General features: G+C 34.1%; 1 protein-coding gene across 2 annotated transcripts in view; it reads right to left on the reverse strand.

Annotated features, from left to right (window-relative positions):
• The window catches only part of LOC133188461 (prostaglandin E synthase 3-like), an 82,189-nt gene that overhangs the window by 50,969 nt on the left and 18,438 nt on the right, over positions 1 to 12,782 (reverse strand). For both annotated transcript variants that reach the window (XM_061323901.1, XM_061323900.1), the window contains exons 3-5: positions 7,380 to 7,449; positions 7,157 to 7,255; positions 2,712 to 2,801 (exon numbers count right to left, since the gene is read on the reverse strand). In XM_061323901.1, the coding sequence (XP_061179885.1) occupies positions 2,712 to 2,801; positions 7,157 to 7,255; positions 7,380 to 7,449 (259 nt within the window). The remainder of the gene's footprint in view (positions 1 to 2,711; positions 2,802 to 7,156; positions 7,256 to 7,379; positions 7,450 to 12,782) is intronic.

Genomic DNA, 12,782 nt, shown 5'->3' on the forward strand with positions numbered 1-12,782 from the left:
CCTTGGGGAAAAAAACAGTTGTGAATGACTTATATGTGAAACTCTATAATAAAATTTGTAAAAACTTTGTCACTTTATAATAACAGATGTATAAATACAGTATCATATGTTTAATTCCTCATATTACAGTTAAATTATCAAGATAAAGTGAGAAAAAACATGCATTGAAACTCTAGCAAAATTATATAATATGACAGAACACAATGCTTTTAATTTGAATCAATAATTTAAATAAAGGTCACACTGTAGTTGTATTTTGTGTATTGAATAGTAGTTACTTTTTCCTTAAGTTACATGTATTTCATTTTAATTTTAAAAAGGCTTTTATATGAAAATTGTGAGTAGTCTTATAAAACTGCGAGTTCACTTTCTTGGTACTCGTAATTATTTGCGAGTTCTAATTTTAAGGAGTTTCTAACCCTGAGATAAATAATGAAATATATGACATGAAATTTTGAAAATTCATGAGGTACATGAACTACTATGCTTCATGCCTGCATATTTATCATGAAGCGCTAACGAGCTTGTAAAGTGTTGTAATTCATATTCTCAAAAATCAAATTCATTTCTTAAATAAACTGCCCCAAAGATTGAAATATTTGTTATATTTGCTGCATTCTAAAACTGTCAAGTTGCAACTAATTTTTCAAATGTCTGCAATGGTTATGTTTTTTAGTCCCCTACCGGTGAAACCGGAGGGGACTATAGGTTTCCTCTGAGTCTGTCCGTCCGTCTGTCTGTCTGTCTGTCCCTCTGTCTGTCTGTCAGTCTGAACCAGATTACACTTGCCGGTAGGGGACTAGTATTGCTAATGCAATACTCTCAGAATGCTTGTTTTACATATAAGAACCTTTACTTACGGCTTCTAGATTCATGTCTTTTACATTTAAGGACCTTTACTTACTGATTCTAGATCCACGTCTTTCACATTTAAGGACCTTTACTTACTGCTTCTAGATCCATGTCTTTCACATTTAAGGACCTTTACTTACTGATTCTAGATCCATGTCTTTCACATTTAAGGACCTTAACTTATTGATTCTAGATCCACGTCTTTTACATTTAAGGACCTTTACTTACTGCTTCTAGATCCATGTCTTTTACATATAAGCACCTTTACTTACTGCTTCTAGATCCACGTCTTTTACATTTAAGCACCTTTACTTACTGCTTCTAGATCCATGTCTTTTACATTTAAGCACCTTTACTTACTGCTTCTAGATCCATGTCTTTTACATTTAAGGACCTTAACTTATTGATTCTAGATCCACGTCTTTTACATTTAAGGACCTTAACTTATTGATTCTAGATCCATGTCTTTTACATTTAAGGACCTTAACTTACTGCTTCTAGATCCATGTCTTTCACATTTAAGGACCTTTACTTACTGCTTCTAGATCCACGTCTTTCACATTTAAGGACCTTAACTTACTGCTTCTAGATCCTTGTCTTTTACATTTAAGGACCTTTACTTACTGCTTCTAGATCCACGATTTTAGTCCCCTACCGGTGAAACCTGAGGGGGACTATAGGTTTTCTCTGTGTCTGTCCATCCCTCTGTCTGTATGTCCCTGTCAGTCTGTCCCACTTTGTTTTCTGCACTTTTTTCCTAAATGCTTGAAGATATTGAGCTGATTTTTGGTGAGTGACACTTGAAGATATTGAGCTAATTTTTGGTATGTGAGTGTATCTTGATGAGTTACAGATCAAGTTTGCATTTTGTTCCGCTTCATTGATTTTTGATGGAATTATGACCTTTTCAATTTCTAAGGGTTTTCCAAAATTTTTTTCTAAACGCATGAAGATATTGACCTGATTTTTGGTATGTAACTTTACCTTGATGAGTTATAGATCAAGTTTGCATTTCATTCTGCTTCAATGATTTCTGACGGACTTATGGCATTTTCAATTTTTAATGGGAACCAGATTACAATGCCGGTAGGGCACTAGTATTGCTAATGCAATACTCTAAGAATGCTTGTTTACATTTAAGGACCCTACTTACTGCTTCTAGATCCATGTCTTTTACATTTAAGCACCTTAACTTATTGATTCTAGATCCATGTCTTTTACATTTAAGGACCTTTACTTACTGCTTCTAGATCCATGTCTTTTACATTTAAGGACCTTAACTTATTGATTCTAGATCCACGTCTTTCACATTTAAGGACCTTTACTTACTGCTTCTAGATCCACGTCTTTCACATTTAAGGACCTTTACTTACTGATTCTAGATCCATGTCTTTCACATTTAAGCACCTTTACTTACTGATTCTAGATCCATGTCTTTCACATTTAAGGACCTTTACTTACTGCTTCTAGATCCACGTCTTTCACATTTAAGGACCTTTACTTACTGCTTCTAGATCCACGTCTTTCACATTTAAGGACCTTTACTTACTGATTCTAGATCCATGTCTTTCACATTTAAGGACCTTAACTTACTGCTTCTAGATCCATGTCTTTTACATTTAAGGACCTTATCTTATTGATTCTAGATCCATGTCTTTTACATTTAAGCACCTTTACTTACTGCTTCTAGATCCATGTCTTTTACATTTAAAAGGACCTTAACTTACTGCTTCTAGATCCACGTCTTTTACATTTAAGGACCTTAACTTACTGCTTCTAGATCCATGTCTTTTACACTCAAGGACCTTTACTTACTGCTTCTAGATCCACGTCTTTCACATTTAAGGACCATTACTTACTGCTTCTAAATCCATGTCTCCTGCATCATCTTCATAATCTGAATCATCTTCATCTTTCCATTTGTTAAAATCTGTTCTTATCCAGTGAACCTAAGTACAGGAGAAATAAGGGAAACATATCAAAAATTATCTCCTCATCTTTTCATCTGTGGCAAATTCTTGGGATAAAATTTTGACCCTTTATAAATGTATTCTGTTTCCAAAAAGCAAAAATTTAAAGAAAAGTGCACAACCCCATACAGTCATGGATAAAAACATACTCTGTAGCAAGATGTCACTCAAGTGATTCCAGTGATTTTAAAAGAATGTTTTCAGTTCTGATTCTGATTGCTCATATGGTTGTAGCAGTCCTGCATGTACAGTAGAGCTGGGATGATATATCGAAAATTGATTTTGTGTGATGACCACAAGAGTATCAATGTGTGTGCAGAAATGTTGATAAAGAAAAATTAATTTTCTGACCTATTTTTTCTTTGTTTTACTTTTATGTTTTGAATATAAAAAGGATATTTTAAATATAAACTAAATCCAAGCACACAAGAGTTAAAGAAGATGTGAATCAACTGACCAAATTTTATATCAAAGTCAATGGAGATAATTTTTTTAAGCATTTAAGGATAAATAACACACAAATTTTGTCTTCCAAAATTCAAGTATTATTGCTTGTATATGTGCCTCTCTCACTAATGAATTGATATCTGTTTAGTTTAACAATTTAATTTTTTATTAAGCCACACTTGGTGAAAAGTGGGAAAATTATCTTTACAGTTCAGTTTTGTTACTGTAAAGTTTCCTGGAACATTTATACAAATAAATTTCCAAGTTAGATTTCAATTGTAAGAAATATTGAAATCAAAAGCTTGAAAGGCTTCAATGGCATCAAACATGATTTTAAACACATACAGCCCCTAGTAAATTGACAAAAAATTAAATATCTAAATTTTACTCTAATTTTTGCATGCACTTAATCACTGATATGTGTACCCTCATGGAAAACTACTTTTACCAAAGATAAAAACATAATTTGGAAGATATATGTCTTTATTTTGAGTAGGAGTACCATGTTTACATCCAATTCCTATTGAATTTTGGCCCCTCCCCACTCTTTGAAGCCCTTAAAATATAGGAGTGCAAGTAGGTACATTTTCCTCCTTTGGCTGGTCACTGTATTTTATTGAAATCTACCTATATATGAAAAGAGAAAAATTTTCCTAACTCACTCAAATGTTGCTTTTAAAAAATTGTAAAATCTAGCTGGCCTTCCAATTATTAACAGATCCATGAAACTATTTTTTCTGACCTAAGAATAAATTCATATGCTAATTGAAGCACTGGCATGACTTTCTAACTGACCAATCAGCTAAATGAGTTGCATTACTAGTGAGTACCACAAAAATAATAGGGAAAATTAATGCTTTGAAAAAGGCATGTTTTTTACTTGCTTTCCAATTGACAATTTTTATGCATTTCAGACATGGATTAGACATGAATCAACAATTTACCTGTTCATAATTACAAAGAATTGATTTATAAACATACATTGTATAATTTCATAGTTTTGTAAGGCGTTTGGTGGGCAAATTGGCTACATGTATTCCCGAGTATCAGTGAATACAAGTTTCATGTGCATTTCTTGGTCCAAAATGATAAATGCTGAGGTTCCATGCGTAGTATCATGTATAAAAAAGCTTTTGCTGACCATTAAAAGTTTGAAATGTAGTAGAGATAATGTGTAAATTGACCTAAACCACATGTCTGTGATAAAAAGTAAACATGTAGTAAACCAGCATATTTTGTCGTTCAGTCATCGGATTGGACAATTGTTCTCAGTATACGACTATGTGCAAAATAATAACAATAGCCATAAGGCAGATTTCTCAGACATGCATATCCCTCTTTTGTACTAAGACCTGCCTTATCTCTATTCATAAAAGAACATATTGTCACAAACCAGGCTGAATTTTGCTGTCATGGGGTCTAAAAAATCATAAATAATGTAATAATCTTCAATATTATGATGTGTCTGAAGTATTGAAACTATTTATTCACTCGTTTGAAAACTATCAAAATCATTGTAGAATATATTTATAATTCATCATAGAAAAAGGGGCCTTAGACAGTAGTTTTGGTACATCATCCTTTTACAAAATTAAAAATTCTTTAGAGATTGATATTAAATTTTAACTTTAAACAAAATGTCACAATGACAGTTTTTGAGCCTTATGCCATGGTCCTGTAACAGAGTTAAAAGTGGATATGTGTTGTAAATAGTAAGGCCATGCTCCTACTAGCACTAACTAGTGGGTTAACCCTTTAGCTCACTCGGTATAGCGTTGGATTTTAAATCTGAAGGTTGTAGGTTCAAGCCACAGTATGGACAACCCCTAGTTAATCGGTCATATTGGTGCCCAACAACAAAACCCACCTGCAGGTGAGTGGTGTTTATATAGTCTTGTATGTAAGATTTCTCGGGGTAAGAAATCTCAAGAACTAGATGTGTCCTAAAGCCATGAATGCCCCCACAGGCAGCCAAAATTTCAAATGCCATATTTAGTCTTAAATTTGTTTGCACAAAAGATTTTTTTGATTCAAAGATAATAATTAGAAACTGCAAATTGTAAATTGCACATTTAATGAGCAGGGTAATACTATATGTCCCCAGCCATTTTATAGCAGGGGCATAAAAAAAGGGGAAAGTGTAACAGAGTTAAAAGTGGCTATGTGTTGTAAATATTGAAGCCATGCTCCTACTAGCCCTCGCTACTAGCTAGTGGGTTACCCTTTAGCTCAGTCTGCAGAGTGCTGGATTTTGAATCTGAGGGTAGTAGGTTCAAGCATACATGTTAACTCTACCGCTTTAGGCAGAATTCTACTTGTTTTACTCCATCTCCCGCCTACCACTTTTATTTGTAAATCGAACGCTTTCCTAGAAAATCCATTTTTGGTTCGCATGAGAAGCCATTTTTAAAGCCACTCGTCATAAAATCTTGTTAGATATCACATGATTAGGGAGCATACAAATGCTTTTTTTACTCCTTCAACACTGAGTAATTTTTTTCAACCAACCCCCAGTACACTGAGTAACTTTAGTCATCATTAGAAAATCCAACTGCAGTCAGAAAAATACAATAACTTCTTTATTTCCTTAAATATTTTAATAAATGACACATCATAAGAAAGATAAGACATTTCTCTTTTAGATGGTATAAAATTAATACGTATTCAAAATTATTTAACAAGAGAAAAGCACTAATAAAAATTATATTTTATATTCTAAATGATCTTATGTAATATTTTGATAACTTTGCTGCCACGAAGTTTCAAAATCATATATGTTCTTACCATCATTTAAAAGAGAAATTATTTTCGAGTAAAATGATATGCAATATGTCATAATTTATTGAAAAATAAGTCCGGAAAAATAAAAAAATAAAACATGGTGTTTCAGGATATTGAGAAAAGTTTGGGGCTTCATAAACGTGCTCCGTCTTGGAGCCTTCATAGTCTTATTCCAAGTCAAGTTTCTCCAACTACCTTTCACAACATTGTTTATTACTCATATCTTTATTGTCTAGGAACATTTATAATGTCTAAGTCCTGATTTTTATTTAAATTTTTTGTCTTTGTAAAGATCGGATATTTCGATGTTAACTGCCATTTTGCTTCCTTCTTTGTTTCCTTTAAGATTCGTCCAATTTTTCTTATTTTTCCATGATATTCGCCATGTGGTCCGCCATATTTGTTAATGGATGTTTATATCAATCTACCCATAAATCATAGCAAAAGATTTTGCGCTGAGAATACTTTCTAAGAATAAACATGTTTACTTTCAGTTTTGTGTCCGAGACCGCCACAACGGCCTACCATGTTGAAAGGAAAAATTTTATCAGACCATTGTGGCAGTGTACAGTGTTTAAAGGATTAAACCGATGTTTACACAGATTTCAAACGTGTTTGACAACGACAGGTGCACAAATCTGTAGAACAAAAATGTAGAACACAGTTTTTATCAAATCAACAATTTGTTCATATAAAAATTATTAATTACATTGTTCTTATGATTTAAGACAGTTTTATTCTAATCAGAGCATTATTCAATTATGTTATTAGCAGGAGAGTACGGGTATATGTATTTGTTGCAGGGAAAGGGGGATGAACATTATTGTTACAAATGCCAATGGTTTTAAGATCATTGATTTAGTTGTTCTTGAGAAGAAGATGAAAATGTGATAAGTTTACAACAATGACAACAGACAATAGACAAATTTTGATCAGAAAAGCTCACTTGAGCCTTTGGCATTTTCTGTTTTTTTCCTCCCTCCTTCATAGGTTTTGAATGTTATAGGTGACGTTTAACGTAGAATTTCTGTAACTTTGTACAGCCTTATAATTACATGTAATTAACTGACATGTACATATAACACAGGTTTATGAACAATACATACCTTAAATTTATCTTTTATTAACCGAGGCCAGAAGTGACCCTCTTCTTTCTTCTTTATCACAAACGGAACATTCCTGGGAAGGACAGTATATTTTGATTCCTGAAAAAATTGTTTCAGTTGAACTTGAAGTTAGATTGGTGCATGTGGTTAAAACACTTCCATTCTGTTTAAACTAAATAAACTTTTTTCATTCCTAACCTTTTCTGGCATATTTAATCATTACCTTTGGGTCTACTTCTTTGAAGAATTCAATTTTGGATTCATACAATTTCTTTTCTGCTCCTCCTCTTGCCCTACAAAAATACAGGTTTATAATTAAAGTTTAATAATATATATGCAGTGCCTGGGGAGGTCAAAGAACAGATGGGGCTAATGGCCCCACTTCTCATGAAATGATGGGGCCATTTGAAATTTTAGGGTCCAAGAGCAAATACACTGCAGTCATTTTAAAATATTTGGTATAAAAAATAACTGGACTCATGAGATTGTTAGTTTCATCTTTAAATTACATATCAATCACTTTTTGTTGGAACTAATAAAGCATTTATCTTCAACAACATATAGGAATTGCAAATCATCATATCTGACACTGATAATTTTTTTTCCATATCTAATAACCTTATTCAGTAATTCATTCTAACACAGCAACAGGCCTTTCAAAATCTGGCGGTACCCGGTACTTTTATCCAGCTGAAATCATGACTATACCGGCCAAAATATCTGATGGAGAAAAATTTGACAACATATTTAATTAAAACGCTTCCACTAGGTACTTCCCATTTTGTAAAAGAGGATCTTTTTGAAAGCCCTGCACCAAGTATTTTGAAAAATTATCTTAAAACTAAAAGCACCAAAAAGTTTTTTTTCTTTTTAAATGCTGATTTATAGATTGAGGAAAAGGCAATGACAAGATGTGGTACTTCATTGTATGGAAACATTTTCTATGTGCAAGACTTAAAATAAAATTTGTGATGCTATGGACAGAAGTCTAAAACAACTTGACAGTTATGAACCATGTTGGAGGAAAAGTTTCAGTTTCTTTGCCAGCAAAATGTCAATATGTTAAATAGCAGTTCCTATTTTATTATTCCATACTATCATCATCATTCAAATTGGATGGAATCATCTGTGAAGTGTCTACTGTGATGAACTTACAAACTAGAAAATCATACATGATAACATTTTACAGAATATTTGCAAGATGTGCCATTAGGCCATTATTGCATTGCGCCATTTTTCAGCAGTATGCACACATGGCACAAGGCCCTGCCCCTTCCTAGGCCCTACATATGGCTGCAACAATTAATCAAGGTGCACCCAAATCAAAAGGCGCAGCATTTGATTTAATTTGCAATGCAACTGCAGCTTCAAATTGCGATTTAATTCATGTTTACATTTTCTTTCCAGAATAAAAAACAATCAACATTTTTGGTTTTTTTCTTTACAACTAAAACAGAAAAAATGGTGGACATCTGCTGTGGTCAAATCTCAGGAATTTGGATTAAAAACCCACAAGCAAACCTCATGTCCACCCATTGTAGAAATATTTTGGCCTGAAAGAACTGAAATATTGCAATAGGTAACTGGCCAAGTGGTTCTTGAGAAGAAGATTTTAAAAGATTTGTCCTATATATTTCAAGGTAAAAATTTAATTCCCTTATGTGGTCCCACCCTACCCCCAAGGGCCAAGATTTGAACAATTTAGAATCTACACTACCCAAGGATGCTTTCATATAAGCTTCAGCATTCCTGGCCCAGTGGTTCTTGAAAAGAAGATTTTTAGCTTACCTGAGCTGAAGGCTCAAGTGAGCTTTTCTGATCAAAGAGTGTCCAGCATCCGTCTGACGTCCTTTGTCTGTACACTTTTCACATTTTCAACTTCTCAAGAACCACTGGGCCCATTTCAACCAAACTTGCCACAAAGCATCCTTGGGTGAAAGGGGATTCAAGTTTGTTCACAGGAAAAGATGCATCCTCTTTCAAGGGGAGATAATTAAGAATTCGTACAAATTTGATGGCATCTTTTAACAAGAGGCCCATGGGCCTTAACGGTCACCTGAGTACAATACAACAATTTAGAGGATCCATAAACTGATAAATGAAGCTTTGTAGCCCAAAAGCAAGAAATATAGTATGATTAGCATCAACAAAATAATTGGTTTAGTATCTATCCATCCCCCATTATTCACCATTACCATGTAGACTATTTAACAAAATGTCTATTTTTTAACCCCTTATTATTACTTCTCACATTGGCTTCTCTTGGCCTTTGAAGAACATTTAAAAAGATAAGTTATTTTTGTCTCAATTTTATTCATCTATTATTTCCAGGTCTACCTGATCATTAAAACTGTGAAAGTACTTTTCGTATTTTACAATAAACATTCTTGCATAATTCTTGTATTCTATTAACCTTTCAAATACATTATTTACAGCGATTAATTATCAAAGGTGAATGGCAAAGGGAATAACTTTGCTCAGCAGAATACAAGTTAATAGAGCACTGGCCAGGACCAGAACACTTGACTAAATGTCCAGGTGTTCAAAATTCTGGTAAGAATACCTTTGCAGATTAAAAATTCTACTCTGTTTGCCTCGAATATGCCCAGAAGCATAGAAGATTTTCAAAGAAATGCATTTTCACTATATTATTAAATAAATAAAGCCCCGCCCTTACACCAGAACATCTGACCCAGGGGCCATGAACTCACAATTCTGGAAGAAGCACCCTTGCTCATCATAACTATGCACTTGTTTCTTTGCTTTATAACCAGTAGTAGAAAAAATTATTTTGAAAGAAATTATACATTTTCAATATATAATCAATAGAGTCCCCCTCCCCCTCTTCACCTAACCCCTGACCCAGGGGCCATGAATTTCACAATTTGGAAGAGGCATTCTTCCTTATCATAACCATGCACTTCCTTTGTTTGAATAATACCAAGGAGCAGAGAAGAAGATTTTGAAAGAATTTATGCATTTTCCCTGTATAATCAAGACAGCCTTGCCCTTACACCAAACCCTTGACCAAGGGGCCATGAAATTCATAATTTTGGAAGAGGCAACCATGCTCATCATAACTCATCGTCACTATGTACTTAGTTTATTTAATACCCCGGAGAAGAGAAGAAGATTTTCAAAGAATTAATGCAATTTTACTATATAATCAATAGAGCCCCACCCTAACACCAGAGCCCCTGACCCAGGGGCCATAACATTCACAATTTTGGAAGAGGTACTCTTACTCATCATAACTATGTTCTTAGTTTATTTAATATCCAGGAGCAGAGAAGATGATTTTCAAAGAATTAATGCATTTTCACTATATAGTCAATAGAGTCCCGCCCAAACACCAGAACCCCAGACCATGGGGCCATGAAATTCACAATTTTGGAAGAGACACTCTTGCTCATCATAACTATGTACTTAGGTACTTTATTTAATATCCAGGAGCATAGAAGAAGATTTTCAAAGAATTAATGCATTTTCACTATATAATCAATAGAGCCCTGCCCTAACACCAGAACCCCTGACCCTGGGGCCATAAATTTCACAATTTTGGAAGAGGCACTCTTACTCTTCATAACTATGTACTTAGTTAGTTTATTTAATACACAGGAGCAGAGAAGAAGATTTTCAAAGAAATAATGTACTTTCACTGTATGATCTATATAGCCCCACCCTAGCACCAGAACCCCTTACCCTGGGGCCATGAATTTCATAATTTTGGTAGAGGGCTCAATGCTTATTACAATGATGCCAACAGTTTGACTGCTTGATGTCCAGGAGTAAAGAAGAAGATGTTTAAAGATTGCATTATTTTTGGTGGTTTTAGCCCCACCCCTCAGGCCCCAGGGGGGCAGGGACCACGAAATTCATAATTTTTGTTCCCCCTCACCCATAGATGCTATATGCCACATTTGGTTGAAATTGGTCAAGCGGTTTCAGAGAAGAAGCTAAAAATGTTCAAATGTTAACACACGACGCACACCGACAGACAAGAACGGACAGCAATAGGTCACCTGAGTGACTCAGGTGACCTAAAAATCTTCTTCTTAAGAACCAATGGGCAAGAAAAGATGAAACTTATGTGAAAGCTTTTTACATATTCTAGATGCAAATTTGTTCATATCATAACCCCCGGGGGTAGGGCGGGGCCACAAGAGGGGGTCAAAGATTTACACAGGAATATATAAGTAATGTCTTTAAAAATCTTTTTGAGAACAGCAAAACCATGATTAGTCATATTATTACAGAAATATCCTCAGGTAGTGTAGATTCAAATTTTCCAATCATGACCCCTGGGGGTAGGGCAGGGCCACAACAGAGGTGTCAAAATTTACCATAGGATTATACAGGAAATATCTTTAAAAATCTTAAGAACAGCTCAGGCATTATTAGGTATATTAATACAGTGCGGTCTCGTTATTACGATGTTCATTTTGTCACGGTAAAATATCATAATACCGAGGGCAACGTAATAAAACTTCCCAATAAAATCCATTAAAACATCGTTTTGAAAGCTTATGTTATCTGCATATTGAGGTGTATTTTTTCCATTCTGTTTTCTTTTTCCGTTCTACTTTACATATCTTAGTTAAAACACCTTGACACTTTAATTTATTCACAACTTATCTTGTAAATGCATATTTCTTCATGCTGTTGAACTCCTTTTGCTTTATTTCTAATGCAGCAATCATATTTTGTAGGAAAGACAAGCTATCGCTATGTGCATTCATTCCCGCGATCCCGCCATTTTCTTTTACTTTCACTTTCATGTGTACTTAGACAATGCGTTCATGAAAACTTAACTGAAAAAGGTTTCGTGTTCAACATATGTTCAACCGAAACATTAGGGTTTTTTTAATTTATTTATTAAATTTAGATGTATTTAAAATAAAAAAAAGCAATTTCAGTTCACAAAACAGAGTTCTACAAGATTTGATTACACACAAGCTTTATCGGTATATGTCGTAGTTCAATGGGCAATTACATGTATTATTCCGTGTTCCTATTAACACTGCTAAATTGGCCCAAGCCATTATCCAAGCTGTTGAAACTTGACTGAGTTTTTTTTTTTTTTTCAAAATAATGTTTGATACCCAAGCTGTCCATGAACACAGTGTAATGGCAAACATAGTTACACAGTGGATTTAGCATGCATCAACACAATTAAATGCAACATTTTCTTTATAAATAAGATTTATTTGGTAACCAACCTTTGAAAAATAAAGTAAATTTACAGAATTAAATAAACTAGAAGCTATAGATGTGCACACTTCCATAGTTTATCAATGGCTTGGAAACAACGGCCTCTCTTCTATGAATCGCCTGACCGGTTAAAGTGTGATCAGTCAAGCGTCACTAATCACCTAAAAGGTCTGGAAGTGTACACACCCAGTCAGACAACAGTTGTTTCAATGTTTATTTAGCGTCTCCTTAAGTGTCAATTATCAATCAATTAAGCAGGTCGAGGAAACTACCATATATGGATATTGTTGTCATTGCGCACAGAGGTGCTTACAGCGAGCAATCGTCCAATCCAATGAATGAGCTGAAAAGCATGATGGTCTACTACATGTTTATATTTTAATACAAACACGTGGGTCAGGCAAATTTAGGACGC

Source organism: Saccostrea echinata, unplaced genomic scaffold, assembly GCF_033153115.1.
Source record: "Saccostrea echinata isolate AGI-Se365-2 ecotype Australia unplaced genomic scaffold, CSIRO_AGI_Sech_v1 ptg000016l, whole genome shotgun sequence".
Taxonomy (NCBI): Eukaryota; Metazoa; Mollusca; class Bivalvia; order Ostreida; family Ostreidae; genus Saccostrea; species Saccostrea echinata.